At 48.4% G+C, this 15,160-nt stretch overlaps 1 protein-coding gene across 1 annotated transcript; it reads left to right on the top strand.

Moving 5' to 3' along the window:
* Positions 1-385: 385 nt before the first annotated feature.
* Positions 386-14,535, top strand: SLBP (stem-loop histone mRNA binding protein). Its single transcript, XM_025998804.2, has 8 exons — positions 386-629; positions 734-850; positions 4,821-4,925; positions 7,337-7,396; positions 8,091-8,228; positions 8,855-9,004; positions 10,409-10,490; positions 13,591-14,535. Exons 1-8 carry the CDS (start codon positions 571-573, stop codon positions 13,705-13,707), a joined length of 828 nt encoding a protein of 275 aa, XP_025854589.1. The 5' UTR covers positions 386-570; the 3' UTR covers positions 13,708-14,535.
* Positions 14,536-15,160: the final 625 nt, after the last annotated feature.

The following is a 15,160-nucleotide window of genomic DNA, read 5'->3' on the forward strand; positions in this document are numbered from 1 at the left end:
GCCGCCGCAGGGCCTAGGGCACCGGGACGCCCCTTCCGGGTGCCTCCCCTTCCGGGTGCCCGTTTCCCGCTTGCACGGAAGGCTCGGCCAATCAGACGCGCTCTCTCTCCTCGGCCCCGCTCAGCGCCTGCGTCGCGCGCGTGTCCGAATCTCCCGCCAAGGCCCCTTCCCTTCCCCCCGCCCTGCTCGCGGAGGCTGCGGCCCGGGCCGTCCCAAGGCTTGGGGGTGGGGGGGGACCGTTCCTCGGGCCTCTTCTGGCTCGGCCGTCTCCCGGAAGGCCGTGGCAGCGCCGCGGTCCCTGTCCCCGCGCGGAGCGCGCGCCGCCGCCTGGGCCCCCCCCGCCGGCCTGGGCCCGATGGTCTCGCCCACCGCTGCGCGCGGGAGCTCCGAGGGGCGGGGCCGCCAGCACATAAAGGCGGTTGGGGGCGGGGCGCGCGCGCAGAGCCTGTCAGCGCCGGCGCGGGAGAAGACGCTATCCCTGTTGCTGCCCCCGCCGCTGCCGCCGTCGGGCCTGAGACCGCCACCTGAGGACCCCGCCGCCGCCCGAGGACCCCGCCGCCGCCGCGCTCGATGGCCTGCCGACCGCGAAGCCCTTCCGGGTGCGGGAGCCGCCGTGACGGCGACGCCAGGTGAGGCGGACCGCGCGCCCCGGGGCGTTCCGGGCCGGCCGAGGGGTGGGGGGGGGGGTGTCCTCGCGGCCGGCCTTACCCCTGACGCGGCCTCTCGTCTGCAGCCCGCCGACCCCCGCCAGATGGAGCCTTGGACGGAAGCGCAGAGCCGACGGGAAGCGCAGGAAGCCCGAGGACGCCGAGGGCCCAGTGAAGCCCGAGGGCGACGGCAGGCCCGACAGGTGGGCCCGGGGCGCTGCGCGAGCTGGGGGTCTGGGGCGCTAGTGATGGCACTGGGAGGGAGGGAGGCCCTCATCCTGGCTTCTTGAGGCGCCTGGGGGGCTCCAGCGGGCTAGCGATGGCGTCGGGGGTGGGGGTCCTCATCACGGGTGCTCGAGGTGTCTCGGGGTGGGGGTTCTCCTCCTGGCTGCTCGAGGCGACTCGGGGTTAGGGGTCTCTGTGTGGCTGATTAAGTAGATGGGGTCTGCACTCGGCTGGTTGAGGCGCCGAGGGTCCCTACTTGGTTGCTTAAGGAGATTGTGGCTCACCACCTGACTGGTAGAGGCCCCCAAAGATTCTCATCCGATTGGTAAAGGTGCCCGGATTCCCCACTTGTCTTGTTAAAGAGGCTGTGGGTTACTACTCAACTGGTTAAGGCCCCTGGAGAGTCCACACCCAGCTGGTTAAAGTGATTGTAGGTCCCCACCCAACTGGTTAAGGAGGCTGCGGGCCCACACCCCACTGATTAAGGTGCCCAGGGATCCCCCACCCAGCTGAAGAGGCTGTGGGTCCCCACTTGGCTGGTTAAGGTGTCTGGGGCCCCCACCCAACTGGGTAAAGACGCCTGGCAGCCCCAGCTGACTGGTTAAGGCGCCTGTGGGCCCCTACCCGATTGGTTATGGAAGCTGTGGGTGGCCTCCCTGACCACTTGTGGTGTCTGTGGCTCCACATCAGTTGATTGATCAAGGTGCTTGTGCATCTCAGCACCTCACTAGTTATAGGGCCGCTGCCTCAGAACACTTGGTTAGTCGTGGTGCTTGCTGGTCTCTGTATCTGACTAGTTAAGACCCCTGTGCTCCAAATGCTTGGCTAATTAACGAGCCTGTGTCTTCTGACATTTGACTACTAATGTACTGACATGTTATGTGATGTGGCTGAAGATGTCATGAAGATCTCTAGTGACAGGTGTCAACAGGATCTGGTCTCAGTGAGTGAGCCTTCTTGGGTTTTTGGGACAGCGTGGGAGGCTGCCCTGAATTTCCTAGAATGTTTCAGTGCAGCTCGTCAGGTTGGCTTCCTGAAGAATCAGTTTAAAGATAGTCATCCCACAGTGAGAAAAGGCGTCTGTATGCAGAATACAAGCTGGGTTTAAGTTCCACTTTCCTTTTCCCTGTGGCGCTCCCTGGCACTTTCTCTCCGAGGAGCCTTTGCTGCAGCATTCCTGTGAGCTCTTTATTGGGTCATGTGCTGGGGAGGCTAGGACACTGTGCGAACCCCACCCCCATTTTCTTGTCTCTGTACTCTGATGTGGGTGGCTCCGCTACTCATGGGACAAGGAACCGCTGAAGAAAACCAGGGGCAGTGGTGAAGTCCACGGGCAGGGAAGGCCTCTGTTGGTGACCGTTGTGTGGTGACCAGGTGACGATCAGAGTCTGTGTGCCAAGCCCCTCAGCAGGGGACGTGATTGGCCTGTCTGAAGCCTGACTTGAGGACAAGGGGAAAGGGAGGTGGGGAAGAATGTGTGATGCACACTAGACTTTTTAGGGCAGTTCTTACACTTGCTCATGGGGCAGGGCGGGGGTTCAGAGAGGGGTCTAGGATAACTGTGTTTCACTCTGAACACCTTTGTTCCTTGTGGGACCATTTGCTAAGATGAAGAGGGTGGGGGTAGAGCAGACCTGGCATGGGGAAGGCGGTAGTTAATGAGGCTTGAGTTTGGATGCAGAAGTGCTTACGTTCTGCATGAGTGGGACCTCTCAGCACATGGTTCAGCCTTTTGGAGATTTGGGGCCAGAAGATATATGTGGGAAGAGATGCAGAGTGTGGGAGACGGTCTGGACGGTGCTGGAGCTGGATGTTAAGAGAAGCCATTAAACACCATTGAGATCAAGATCTGAGTCTTCCAGGGGTCTCCCGTTTAGCTGAGGAGAAAATGTTAAATCCTTACATTGCTTTAGAAGTTTCTTGTATCCCCGTAGCTACCCCTCTAGCCCAGTAGTTAGCTACACAAGTCTTCTTACTCATCTACAGTGGCAGCAATGCCTTTGGCTCTTGCTTTTGGCTCTGTGGGTAGTGCTTGTCTGCCCCGTCCGCTGTGGTGGTGCCCAGGAGATGCATATAGGTACCTGCAGGAGAGCCCGGTGCATTTCTATTGCAGAATGTGGGTACTTTCCCTGAGAAGACTCCTGTGCTAAGGCGTAGGATAAGTTCGTGAATACAGTGTGCTTACTCTAAAAAACACGGGCTTTAGTTCTACAAGAGGTATTTTCTATCGTTGTATGAGAAAGTTTGTGATGTAGTGGAAGGTCATTTGTAAGCTCCTTTTAAGAGTTCAGGATCCTTTCGTGGCCCAGACCTGAGCCTCATGGTCCGCTAGTGAGGTCCAGCTTTGGACAACCCTCCATTTGGCTCCTCTGTAGCTGGGATACAGTTACTGAGTCACATTAGTTTTTGGCTCATTAAGTTGATTTCAGAGCCTGCCAATCATTTTTAGATTCTGGAAATTTAGTTTTAGAAATCTAATTTTAGTTTTTCTGGGTGAGGTACCTATAGGACAAGGAATGCTAATTGTGCACAGTGATCGATCATCTGTTACTGCAGTTGTGTTTTTTTTTTTTTTTTAAACTTGTTTTATTTATTCATGAGAGACAGAGAGAGAGAGGCACAGAGACATAGGCAGAGGGAGAAGCAGGCTCCTTGCAGGGAGCCCAATGTGGAACTTGATCCTGGATCCTGGGATCATACCCTGAGCCCAACGCAGACGCTCCACCACTGAGCCACCCAGGCGTCCCTGCAGTTGTGTTTTCAAAGTACCTTTCGGTTTGCAGCTAGGGTGTATCCGGTTGCTTAGAGTGGCAATTGAAGCTGTGTCTAGCTTCATGCATCAATGGTGGCCAGTAGGAAATTGAGGAAAAGTAAAAACGTCTTAGTTTGCATCTAATCTACAGATAATAGGCGTACCAGCAATTCTGACTGCCAGACTTCTTGGCATTAAGGGTTTTTCAAATTGCTTGCTCTTGACAAAAGAGCTCTTGATCTCTAGATAGATAGACCTGAGCTCCCTATTTACGCTTAACCCAACTCTAGGGGGTACTGTTACCAGTATAGTAAGTCCTAATATAGCAAGGACTCACTGTATGTTCCCATTCCCCATTTTCATTATGTGACACATTCTGAATTGTTTTTTTTTTTTAATTTTTATTTATTTACGATAGTCACAGAGAGAGAGAGAGAGGCAGAGACACAGGCAGAGGGAGAAGCAGGCTCCATGCACCGGGAGCCCTATGTGGGATTCGATCCCGGGTCTCCGGGATCGCGCCCTGGGCCAAAGGCAGGCACCAAACCGTTGTGCCACCCACGGATCCCTGAATTGTTAATTATGTGCATTTAAAGGTAAACAGCAACACTTAAGGACTTTTTTTTCCTTTTTTAAACAATGTTTTTTTTTTTTTAAGATTTTATTTATTTATTCATGAGAGACAGGCAGAGGGAGAAGCAGGCTCCATGCAGGAAGCCTGATGTGGGACTCGATCCTGGGACTCTGGGATCAGGCCCTGAGCCAAAAGCAGATGCTTAAACACTGAGCCACCCAGACATCCCATTAAGGATGTTTTATGTGCTAGTTGCTTCGCTTAGTATGAAATAGCATTTTTTAATACACTGAAAATAACTTCTTATTTTGTAAATTAAAGAACAAACTATTAGGCCCCATTCTCTGCCTCCCCCCCACCCCCCGCCAGTGGGCTGTTTCCTAGTGATTCAGCTAACACTGGCACATGGTGGGTGCCTAGAAGTTCGACAGATGAAGCCCAGAGAGGCTTGAAGTGAATTGTCCAAACTCAGTGAGCTTGTAAGTGATGGAGCAAGAGATGATCCAGGAGCCCATTCCCTTGGCCCTCTCTAGACAACATCTGGACATCTCCTGATGTGCTGTTTGAAAGAGAACTGAAAGTAGGTGCTGCGGTTCAAGTGCACGTTTTCATTGTATTGCAGTTTTACGACTCCTGAAGGCCCGAAGCCCCGTTCTAGATGTACAGACTGGGCCAGTGCAGTTGAAGAGGATGAAATGAGGACCAGAGTTAACAAAGAAATTGCAAGGTATACATTCTGGAACATTGTGAAGTGTTCTCTGGTGTTTTTAATTCTATGTGAGCTTTGAGGTATGTGTTGGAAGGATGATTCTTCAGAGTCTGTCCCCATCCCAGCAGCATTAGCAGGGCCTGAGAACTTACTATAAAAGTGCTCATCCTCGGGCCTCACTGCAGAATGGGTGATGAATGGGAAACTTGGGGTGGGTCCAGCCGTGTTTTAAAGAAGCCGTCCGGATGAGTCTGCTGTCTGCAGTCTTAGGTGCCATCCTTCTACCGTGACAGCGGGGGGAGATGGTGCTCGTTGGCGGCAGAGGATTACCATGTGGTTCTCACCTACTACATAGGGTTCTACCACTCCAGCAGAGTGTGTGGCTCTCTTTGGAAAGGGGGCGCACTCTTGTCTGCCATCTGGCTTGGGTAACAGCTCAGGAGTGCGGGAGCACAGAGGGGTCCCTAAAGTGGGGCCTGTGAACCCGTTGCAGTTGTACCCAAAATTCTTGTGTATATCTAGATTCTCACAAACTCCAAGCTACTGCCTCGACTCATTATGGTTCAGGTGATGCACCCTTAAACACTGCTTATCTCTCTTGATTACATTCTCTGGTATTTTTCAGTTTTTCCTCCCATTTGATATATGCCATCCAACCTGGATGATTGAGCTTTGAGTTAAATGCTGTAGCTCATAATCATTTGGAGTATGTTGAACTGAGTCTGGTGGTTCTTAGTTCTTATGAGAAATTGTGTCCTCAGCAGGGAAGCAGGGCCAGATTGTCTGTTCCACCTCTGAGTGGTTGATGATATTTATAGCTGCCTCCTTAGGAAAGCCACAGGCATACGTGGGGGTTAGGATCACTCAGAGGGCTGCTTTAATTTCTTTTAGCATCAAGATGTATGTGTGTGGGTGGGCAGCATGCCTGGGTAGAAGAGTGAACTGGAAGTTGACAGACATGGACCCCTCTAGTGTTTTGAATTAGCTTTATTTACAAAGATCTCAATTTTCCCGGCTGTGGAGCTAGGATGTTTGATTTGTTCTGTGCAGTTTGTGTGCTCTGCTCTCAGGGCTCACACAGCCTCATAAATACTCGTGTGTGCTGACCCTTGCTGGGCACTGTCTGCAGATCTTACGCTCTGTAGGGAGACTCATCTGTCTGGACCTTCTGATGGGCTCTACCTTGTTCCTCAGTTGTCTCACAGGTCTGTCTCCAAAAATTGTTTTCCTTTGCAAAACAGGCGTGCTCTGTTGTGGGCCACCGCTGCTTTAGGAAGGCTCGGGTGCTCTGCCTTCTCAACGGAGTTTAGTTTACTATACTCAGGGAGCCTTATACACACCCCAGCTGTCTGAAAATTGGAAAATGCATTTTTTTAAAAAGATTCTATTTATTTACTCATGAGAGACAGAGAGACAGAGAGAGAGAGGCAGAGACACAGGCAGAGGGAGAAGCGGGCTCCATGCAGGGAGTCTGACGTGGGACTTGATCCCAGGTCTCCAGGATCACGTCCTGGGCCAAAGGAGGCACTAAACTGCTGAGCCACACAGGCTGCCCGGAAAATGCATCTTAATCATAATTCAAGCCAGTTTTTTTCACCTGGAGTTTGGAGAGCATGAAGCCCCTACAGAAAGTGGTACTGAGGGCCTGCTTTGTCAGTTCTCACAGCCTGGTACAGAATTGGTGCTTTCCTAGGTACACAGAGGGAAACTGATTCCTGCTATCCAGACTGTACAAATCTTGGGAGCTGGCAATTCTGGAAGGAGACACAGTAATGTATGACTTGTTTTAGACATGTGAACGTCTAGCTTGCGGTAGTTCATGGTTTTGGTGTTAGATTGTGCTGCACTTCTTTGGCTGATGTACCTTGGCAAAGGTGGGTTTTGGTAGTTGCTGTGATAGAAATTAGATGCCTCCTGAAATCCACGAGGAACAAGCCTGGGGGGTGGTGTTTGGTCTCCTTCCAAAATTAGAGGAGAGTAGAACCCAGTAGGCACACACGTAAGTAGTTGTGGTATTAGAAATAAAGATTATGTATTTCAGCTTTACATTTATTTTTTTCAAAAAACAAATCTCACTACTTAGCCTGAAAACTGTTAGGGGCATTTTTTTATTTTATTTTTTTAAACTTAGAACCTCTCTGTTACATATGGTGGTGCCTGGGGAATTGAGGTAATCATTTGCCCCCAGAGCCTGGTTGCCCTAAGCAGTTTGTACAAGTGTGACCTCTAACTGATCTTACGAGAGCAGATGCCCGAGGGAGATTGGAAATAAATGGAACCACCGTGTGCTGTTGCCCTGACTCGCTTACCAGACCACACTGCTCAGGGGCAAGGCCTGAATGCTGGGGGGCTGTCTTTTAGTATTAAAAGCATCGTGTTCAGTTAATTTGTATACTTTTCTAAACCAGGAATATTTATTTTGCTCTCAGATATAAAAGAAAACTCCTCATAAATGATTTTGGGAGAGAGAGAAAATCCTCATCGGGAAGGTAAGTGCCACATAAATGTTTCTTCTCTAATCTAATAGACCTGCCATTGGCTAGGGGGCAGAACCGCGCATAGGATGCTAGGTCCTTTGCTCCCTCCTTTGGAGTCTGTATCTGATGTGCGGACCGTTCTCAGATTTTTTTTTTTTTTAATACATATTGTTTTTATTTTTTTTAACTTTTTATTTATTTATGATAGTCAGACACACAGAGAGAGAGAGAAAGAGAGAGAGGCAGAGACACATGCAGAGGGAGAAGCAGGCTCCATGCACCGGGAGCCTGACATGGGATTCGATCCGGAGTCTCCAGGATCGCGCCCTGGACCAAAGGCAGGTGCCAAACTGCTGTGCCACCCAGGGATCCCCCGTTCTCGGATTAATACGGTTTGTAATCCAGAGAACAAATGTTCTTTCACCACTGTGTGTCAGCATTTTCTTGTAGTGGTTTTATTTTTTATTTTTTTTTAAAGATTTTATTTATTTATTCATGAGAGACACACACACACAGAGAGAGAAAGAGAGGCAGAGACACAGGCAGAGGGAGAAGCAGGCTTCATGCAAGGAGCCCGACATGGGACTTGATCCTGGGTCTCCAGGATCACACCCTGGGCTGCAGGTGGCGCTAAACCGCTGTGCCAGCGGGGCCGCCATTGTAGTGGTTTTAATCTTGAGGCTCGTTCTGTCCATCTCGTCTCTAGCTCTGACTCCAAGGAGGTGGGGCCCACGATGCCAGCTGACTTAGAGACGGATGAGAGCGTCCTGATGAGAAGGCAGAAGCAGATCAACTATGGGAAGAACACCATCGCCTATGACCGCTATATTAAGGAAGTCCCGAGGTAGTCTTGTCTCATTGGCGTGTCCTGATGGTGTCATGGGGCACTGCGGTCTAGAGTCTAGTTGCTTCTGTGCTGAATCTGACTCTGAGTGTCCTTCATAACTGCTGAGGACCATTGAACAACTTTGAGGCACTTACATGAATGAGGAGGAAGGGATACGAAGATAAGAAACCAACGCTTATAGTTCAGGGTATTAGAGAACATTTCAGGTCCCAGAACTCCAATAGCCTCAGAAATGTAAGGCTATTAACGTGTGATGGGGGAAGAGTAAAGTTCAGGTAGCAGGTTGTAAAGATGTTATTGGAGAAAAACATGAGCTTTGCCCCTTTTTCCCAGCAGCATGCTCTCCCTGGTCTGCTCTCGCACAGGGTTGCAAAGAAAGCTAAGAGAGGGCATCCATTTCTCGGTAGGACTGGAGTTTAGGTGTGCTTTTTTTTGGAGCACAGATAGCAAAGGAATAGTAGAGTCAAAAGGGTAGTGCTTTTTTTATATATTACTTTTGTTCATTTTATAGAGTCTCGGTTGATTAGTTTTTTGGTAACTCTGATCTCCAAGTTTGGTTAATCTTCAAGCTGATGTACAGGTGTGGGTGGTGTGTACTAGGACAATCTCCCTTTCTCCTGTAGACACCTTCGGCAACCCGGCATCCACCCCAAGACTCCCAACAAATTCAAGAAGTATAGTCGACGATCATGGGACCAGCAGATCAAACTCTGGAAGGTGGCTCTGCATTTTTGGGATCCTCCAGCTGAGGAAGGATGTGATGTGCAGGAAATGTATGTCTTTGCTGCATTCTTATCCTCTGTTTCTGTGATTTGTGCCATGACTGAAAGTGCTGGATCGCTTGGGTGGCAGGTTATCATGGTGTTAAGTCCCCCTGGGAGTTCTGAGAGAGCAGAGTAGCCAGCTGTCACAGCATCCTATCTTGTCCTGTTGGATGGGTGGTGGAGGTAGGAACATGCTTCCTGGATTTAATTCACTTTTTGTAGCTAGAGAAAATGGAGCTCAGTAAACCTAGTAATACGTGGGCTGTTGTTCATTTTTTCTTAAATTTTAAAATAGACTTTTTAAAAAAGATTTTATTTATTTATTCATGAGAGACACAGAGAGGCAGAGACACAAGCAGAGGGAGAAGCAGGCTCCTGATGCGGGACTCCATCTCAGGACTCTGGAACCATGCCCTGAGCCAAAGGCAGGCACTAAACTGCTGAGCCACCTAGGGATCCCCTAAAAGGCATTTGAGTAATTTATGTTGAGTTATGAAAATAAAAGGTTGGGTTTTTTTTTTTTTCCTAAGATTTTATTTGTTTATTTGAGAGGAGAGCAAGAGTGGAAGAGAGGGGCAGAGACAGAAGCAGCCTCCCTAACGAGCAGGGAGCCTGATGTGGAGCTCCATCCCAGGACCCTGAGATCATGACCTCAGCTGAAGACAGATGCTTTACCAATGGAGCCACCCTGGCGCCCCTCACTATTGGTTTTTAAACTCAAGCCTAGTTGGAAAGACCTCAGGCCCAAGTTCTGGCCCTAGCCTTAGGATGCTTGTTGAACAGGGACGTGGACTGCCTGGTCTTGCACTCGCCCCGTCTTTGGGCACATCTTCTCAGACCCCTCCTGACCTGAGTCTTTCCCTTCCTCGGAGACAGATTCAGTAGATACTTGAGCTTCTGATTTGCACTGGGGAAATTGATTAGAAACTGTTATGTTTGAAATGATTTCTAACATGGCTTTACAGATTTGCCTTACAGATGTCATAACATCATACTGATTTTTTTTTCCCACCGTGACACTGTTGTCCCATTTTCTATGAGTAGAAAATTGGAAAATTAGCAATTTCGGTGTTCATCCCTCGCCCTACCCTCTCCTGGGCTTATATTGATGCTTCTCCTTAGAAGGATGCTTGTGGGTGTATGAACAGTCACTGTGCAGTTGAGAACGGGCAGGTGTGTGCTCTGAGCTAGGTGAATGTTTCCCCCGGCCCTAACTGCCGCCAGCTCTACCTGGTGGACAGGGCAGAGGTGGGGATGGGAGTCTCACTGGAAATTGTCTTGATCCCTCCACTCGACAGTCAGTGTTCTTGTGAGGCAGCACAGGACTGCTGGTGCTTGTATTCCGTCAACGGACTCAGAGGACCTCCTCACTTTCAGTGGCAGCTGACGCATCTGTTTGCTTTCATTCCGCAGACACCCTGTGGACCTCGGGGAGATGGAGACTGGGTCTGCAGAAAGCAGCTCTGAGTCCCAGACCAGCTCGCAGGATACCTTCGTAAGTACCTTTTCTTGGTTTTCTCTCTCCCCATGGTTGTTTGTGGGCAGTTGCTGACCGCGTGTACCACCTGATGAGCTGACATTTAAGCTGAAATCTGGTTCTGGTGCTTGTAAGGGGCTCCTTTCTCCCTTGTATGGCATTGTTGAGACATCCAACTGGATGGCATTCCTAGGCTGTGGCCCTAATTGAGGTTTTTGGGTCAGTCTACCTAATCAGTCCTACCACTTTCATTTTAAAAGAGAAAGGCCTTTTTTCCTGTGCTCCCAGTGTGTCTGTAGGCCTCGGCCGTAGCCTTATAGGCTGTGTACTGTTCGTGCTGGTGATTTGTTGGCACAAGAATCATTTGCTGATTATTGCTAGATAAAGGTATTCTTTGGGCCTATGGGTTCCCCCACATTTGCTGACTTTAGAATTACATGTTTTTGAGGAAGAAAGCCTACAAAGATGAAAAACAACATATAAAATTACCTCATCTAATCCTGCAGTTGTAGGTTGGGTGCTTGTTCTTTCAGACTTTTCTGCACCTATACAAGCAAACATATGTGAGCAGTTTTTTTTTTGTTTTGTTTTGTTTTTAAGATTTTATTTATTTATTCATGAGAGAGAGAGAGAGAGGCAAAGACACAGGCAGAGGGAGAAGCAGGCTCCAAGCAGGGAGCCCGACGTGGGACTTGATCCCAGGTCTCCAGGATCATGCCCTGGGCTGAAGGCGGCGCTAAACTGCTGAGCCAACTGGGGCTGCCCAGTATTTTTTTTTTTTTAAGATTTTTTATTTATTTATTCATGAGAGACAGAGAGAGAGAGGCAGAGACACAGGCAGAGGGAGAAGGAGGCTCCATGCAGGGAGCCTGACGTGGGACTTGATACTGGGTCTCTAGGATCACACCCTGGGCTGAAGGCGGTGCTAAACTCCTGAGCCACCCGGACTGCCCCATGTGAGCAGTTTATAATAAAAGGAGCCCTTTATTACTTTTAAAAAAGAGACCACCCTGACATTTGCATATTGAAATACCCAGCATAATAAGTGAAAAAACTGATAGAAACTAGGAAATGCAAATATTTGTTGTGAAGTACTTAGACTTTATTTGGATCATCTTGTACTGAATTTGGATGGTTGAGAAGCCAATACAATAAAGGGATATAGTGACCTTTTTCTTTTCTTTCTTTTTGCCTTCTGTCTGTCCCCCCACCCCCTCTTAAGCCTGGGAGGTGTCCTTCCAGTCTCATGGCCCAGCTGCCCCCTTCACACTTGGGCCTGACAGCATGTGACTGCCAGGTTAGGAATAATACAAATGTCCAACACTAGAGGAGTAGCAAAGTTATATCATAAGGAACAGAGCTATTCTAGGTTGTTTTTGAAGACTAATGATGTGGGAAAATTGTGGAGATAAAAGCAGGATATTTAATGATAGAATGATCTCAGTTTTTGTGGATATTTACATGTGTGTAGGACTGAAAAGGAACCCATGAAAATCTAACTGGTGGCATCTTGAGTTTGGATCAAGAGTAATCCTTGTCCCAGCTTAAGAAACAGGTTCTGAACATACCGCTTGTGGAATCAGGAGTTAGAGGCAGATGCTTAGGCCCAGGAGCCAGGGGAGGGAGCCAGATGGAGATGTGAGGCAGGAGTCCTGGTGGGGATTGTGCAGGGTCCCTGAGGAGGTGGTTCAGAAATGGCCACGTGTGCTGAAGGGAAGAGAGGCCCGGGCCTAAGCACTTTATTTAGTACATCCCTCAGCCACCCCACTAGGTGCTGGACGCAGCCATGACGGCGACGCCGCACTCAAAAGTGTCAATGCTGACAGGACAGAGACACTCCTGTGTGATCAGCAGTCGGTGGTGGTCAGGCTTCCCAGCTGCCATGAGCACGTTCTTTTTACAAGTTTTTTCTTTTTTGATCCACAGTTTGATCAAGAATTACTTGTCTAAATTGCCATTTCTTATGTTTTTATTAATTTAGAATTGTTTCCCTGCCTTTTTCCTCCCAGACATTGACTTTTTGGGAAGACTTGAGGCTAGTTTTTGTAATGCACAGTTCCTCATTTGGGAGTTCTGTTTCTTTAAGAACTAGATTTTTTTTTTCTTTTATAGATTTGATTTATTTATTCATGAGAGATACACAGAGAGAGAGGCAGAGACACCGGCAGAGGGAGAAGCAGGTTTCATGCAGGGAACCCGATGTGGGACTTGATTCTGGGACTCCAGGATCATGCTCTGAGCCAAAGGCAGGCACTCAACTGCTGAGCCACCCAGGCGTCCCCAGTAACTTTGTTTTTAAACATTCTTTTAAAACTTTGATTTCAGTTGACATAAACATTGAGCTTTACTGGGTTTAAATACCTTAAATTGTAAACTCTTTATGTTTGGTTGTATGACCTTGTAATTAAGCTTTTATAGCGAAAAAGGAAAATCAGTTTAGCAATGCAGAAATATACTAAATTAAACCCTTCTGTCTCCTGCCCTGAGAGCCACTACTCAGTTTTGTCTAGTGTTTGAGCAGTTTTTTTGTGCTTCTAGAAGATGTACATGGGTGTACACACCTGAGCTTTCTGTTTCACACAGTGCCTTGCATCTGTCATACATGATCCCTTTGGTAGCACAGTTACTGGGAATCATAAGTGAGTGCAGTTATGGGGTGGGGAGAGGTCTGTGTTCTTCCCCCAGTGCCAGAGCAGCTAAGCTAGATCCCCCTTGGCTGCTGAGCATGTGCTCAGTGGTTTGTTGTGGGGAGCGGGTGATGGTGCACCCAGGCCACATTGTAATCCCCTAGAGTCAAAGGGCTGGGGGGCTTAGAAACCATAAAGGGTCAGTTAGTTTCTACCAGGTTGGTTAGTGGATAGGGATTTGATTTTTTTCTACCTAGAAGAAAGATTGATGTTCCTTGTAAATTTTAATTAGATAATGGTTTTGAATTCTCTCCCAAGCATGCCAGCTGCATAGACCTTCGCTGGTAACACTGCATCTTAGTCCTGTGGTGCTGTGGGCACAGGAGGATGCAGTTGCCTCCTGGTCGGGGTGCACAGCCTTGTGCTTAGTGCCACCAGCAGTAAGTCCCATGTGTCTTGGGAGCTGGCATGACCATATTCCTGTTTTCTAGGATGTGTACTCTGGTACACCCACTAAAGTCAGGCACGTGGACTGCCGTGTGGAGGACGAGTTTGATTTGGAAGCTTGTTTAACTGAGCCCTTGAAAGATTTCTCAGCCATGAGCTAACTGATGCCACCTGGAGGCCACTGGGAATGAGCATTGGCTCCACCTGGCAGGTTGGGGGCCAGCCAAGCATGTCCTGCGTTGGTAACTGGATGGTTTCTGTTCACAGTTTGTCGTCACATTATCTCACGGTGAATTTACTTTTGCCTTATTTCCTTAAGCGTTAATTTTATGTATAGTAAGTGTATTTTGCATGTTTTAAATTGTAAATGGAAAGAAATCCAAGGAAAATTGAACTCGGAGCAGTCTTGAAAACTTAATTGCTTGAATCCCTACCATTCTCCAAGTTAACCTGACAAGTATACTTTAATAACTGGTTTTATACCGGTACATTAGACATTAAGTTGCCACTTGTCAGGTGGCTAGTTTGGGGTTAGCCGCATATCCATGGGGCCAGTTGTGTGTCAGCTTTCTTTACTGGTATCTGAGTATTCTCATCATTGGATAGCTTTAATATCTTTATGGAAACTTAATTTTGGGCCTTTTGTCAGTACGTCAAGATGTGTTTCTTCCTCAGAGCACTGAATAGTCAAAGATAGTAAATTGAGCTGTTAATGGATTTTATGTAAGTTACACATTCTTAATTTGGTCCTTGTAAATAGCACTAGGTAGGCCTTCTACCTGTAATACTCCAAGAGTTAAAGGCAGCAGAGGGGTTCAGAAAGAACATTTTTTTACAGTCAGTTAATTTACCATGTAAAATTGCTGTAAATGATAATGTGTACAGATTTTTTGTTCAAATATTCAATTGTAAACTTCTTGTTAAGACTGTTATGTTTCTATTGCTTTTGTATGGAATGATATTGCAAAAATAAAAAGAAAAGAACCTTTTTTAGTTGATTTGTTATGTTGCCAAATAGATTCACTGCTGAGATAATTAATTCCTGTGTTTGGAGGACCTGAGTATCTGTTCTTAATGCATGGCACTGGGGGGACCTCATGCATGGTGAAGGAAGCGTGGCCCAGGCTCATTAAACACCCAGCAAGGAGACCTCATGTCATAGGTTTGGAGCTCTGATGGGGGATCTTGGTCAGGCCAGAGCCACATCTAGATCTCCCATCACTGCAGAGCCTGGTCACGTTCTGTGTGGGCCCAGGACTCATGGAGGAAGTAGGTGGGCCTCAGTTTGATGCTTATTTGGCAACTGGGGTGGCAGGGCCTTTCCCTGTTTGCTGAGATGGACCAGGGCTGTGCAGTCTGCCCTGGAGCAGGGTGAGCATCAGACCTGGGTCTCGAGGGGCAGCCCTGACCACTGCTTGTTTTCTCTAGCCATGCTCTCGAACCCTGGAAATTCTGCTGACAGACTTGGCCATGTGCTCAAGGACGGTCCTTCAGAAGTGATGCTGAAGTTGCCTTAAGCAAAGGATGAGTTTTGGCAGCTTTGTTCAAGGTCCTTCAAAAGGGCAGGAACCCTTCCTTGTTCACTTTGTTGAGCCCATGCTGTGTGTCAGGCAC

This window comes from Vulpes vulpes, chromosome 14 (assembly GCF_048418805.1).
Source record: "Vulpes vulpes isolate BD-2025 chromosome 14, VulVul3, whole genome shotgun sequence".
NCBI lineage: Eukaryota > Metazoa > Chordata > Mammalia > Carnivora > Canidae > Vulpes > Vulpes vulpes.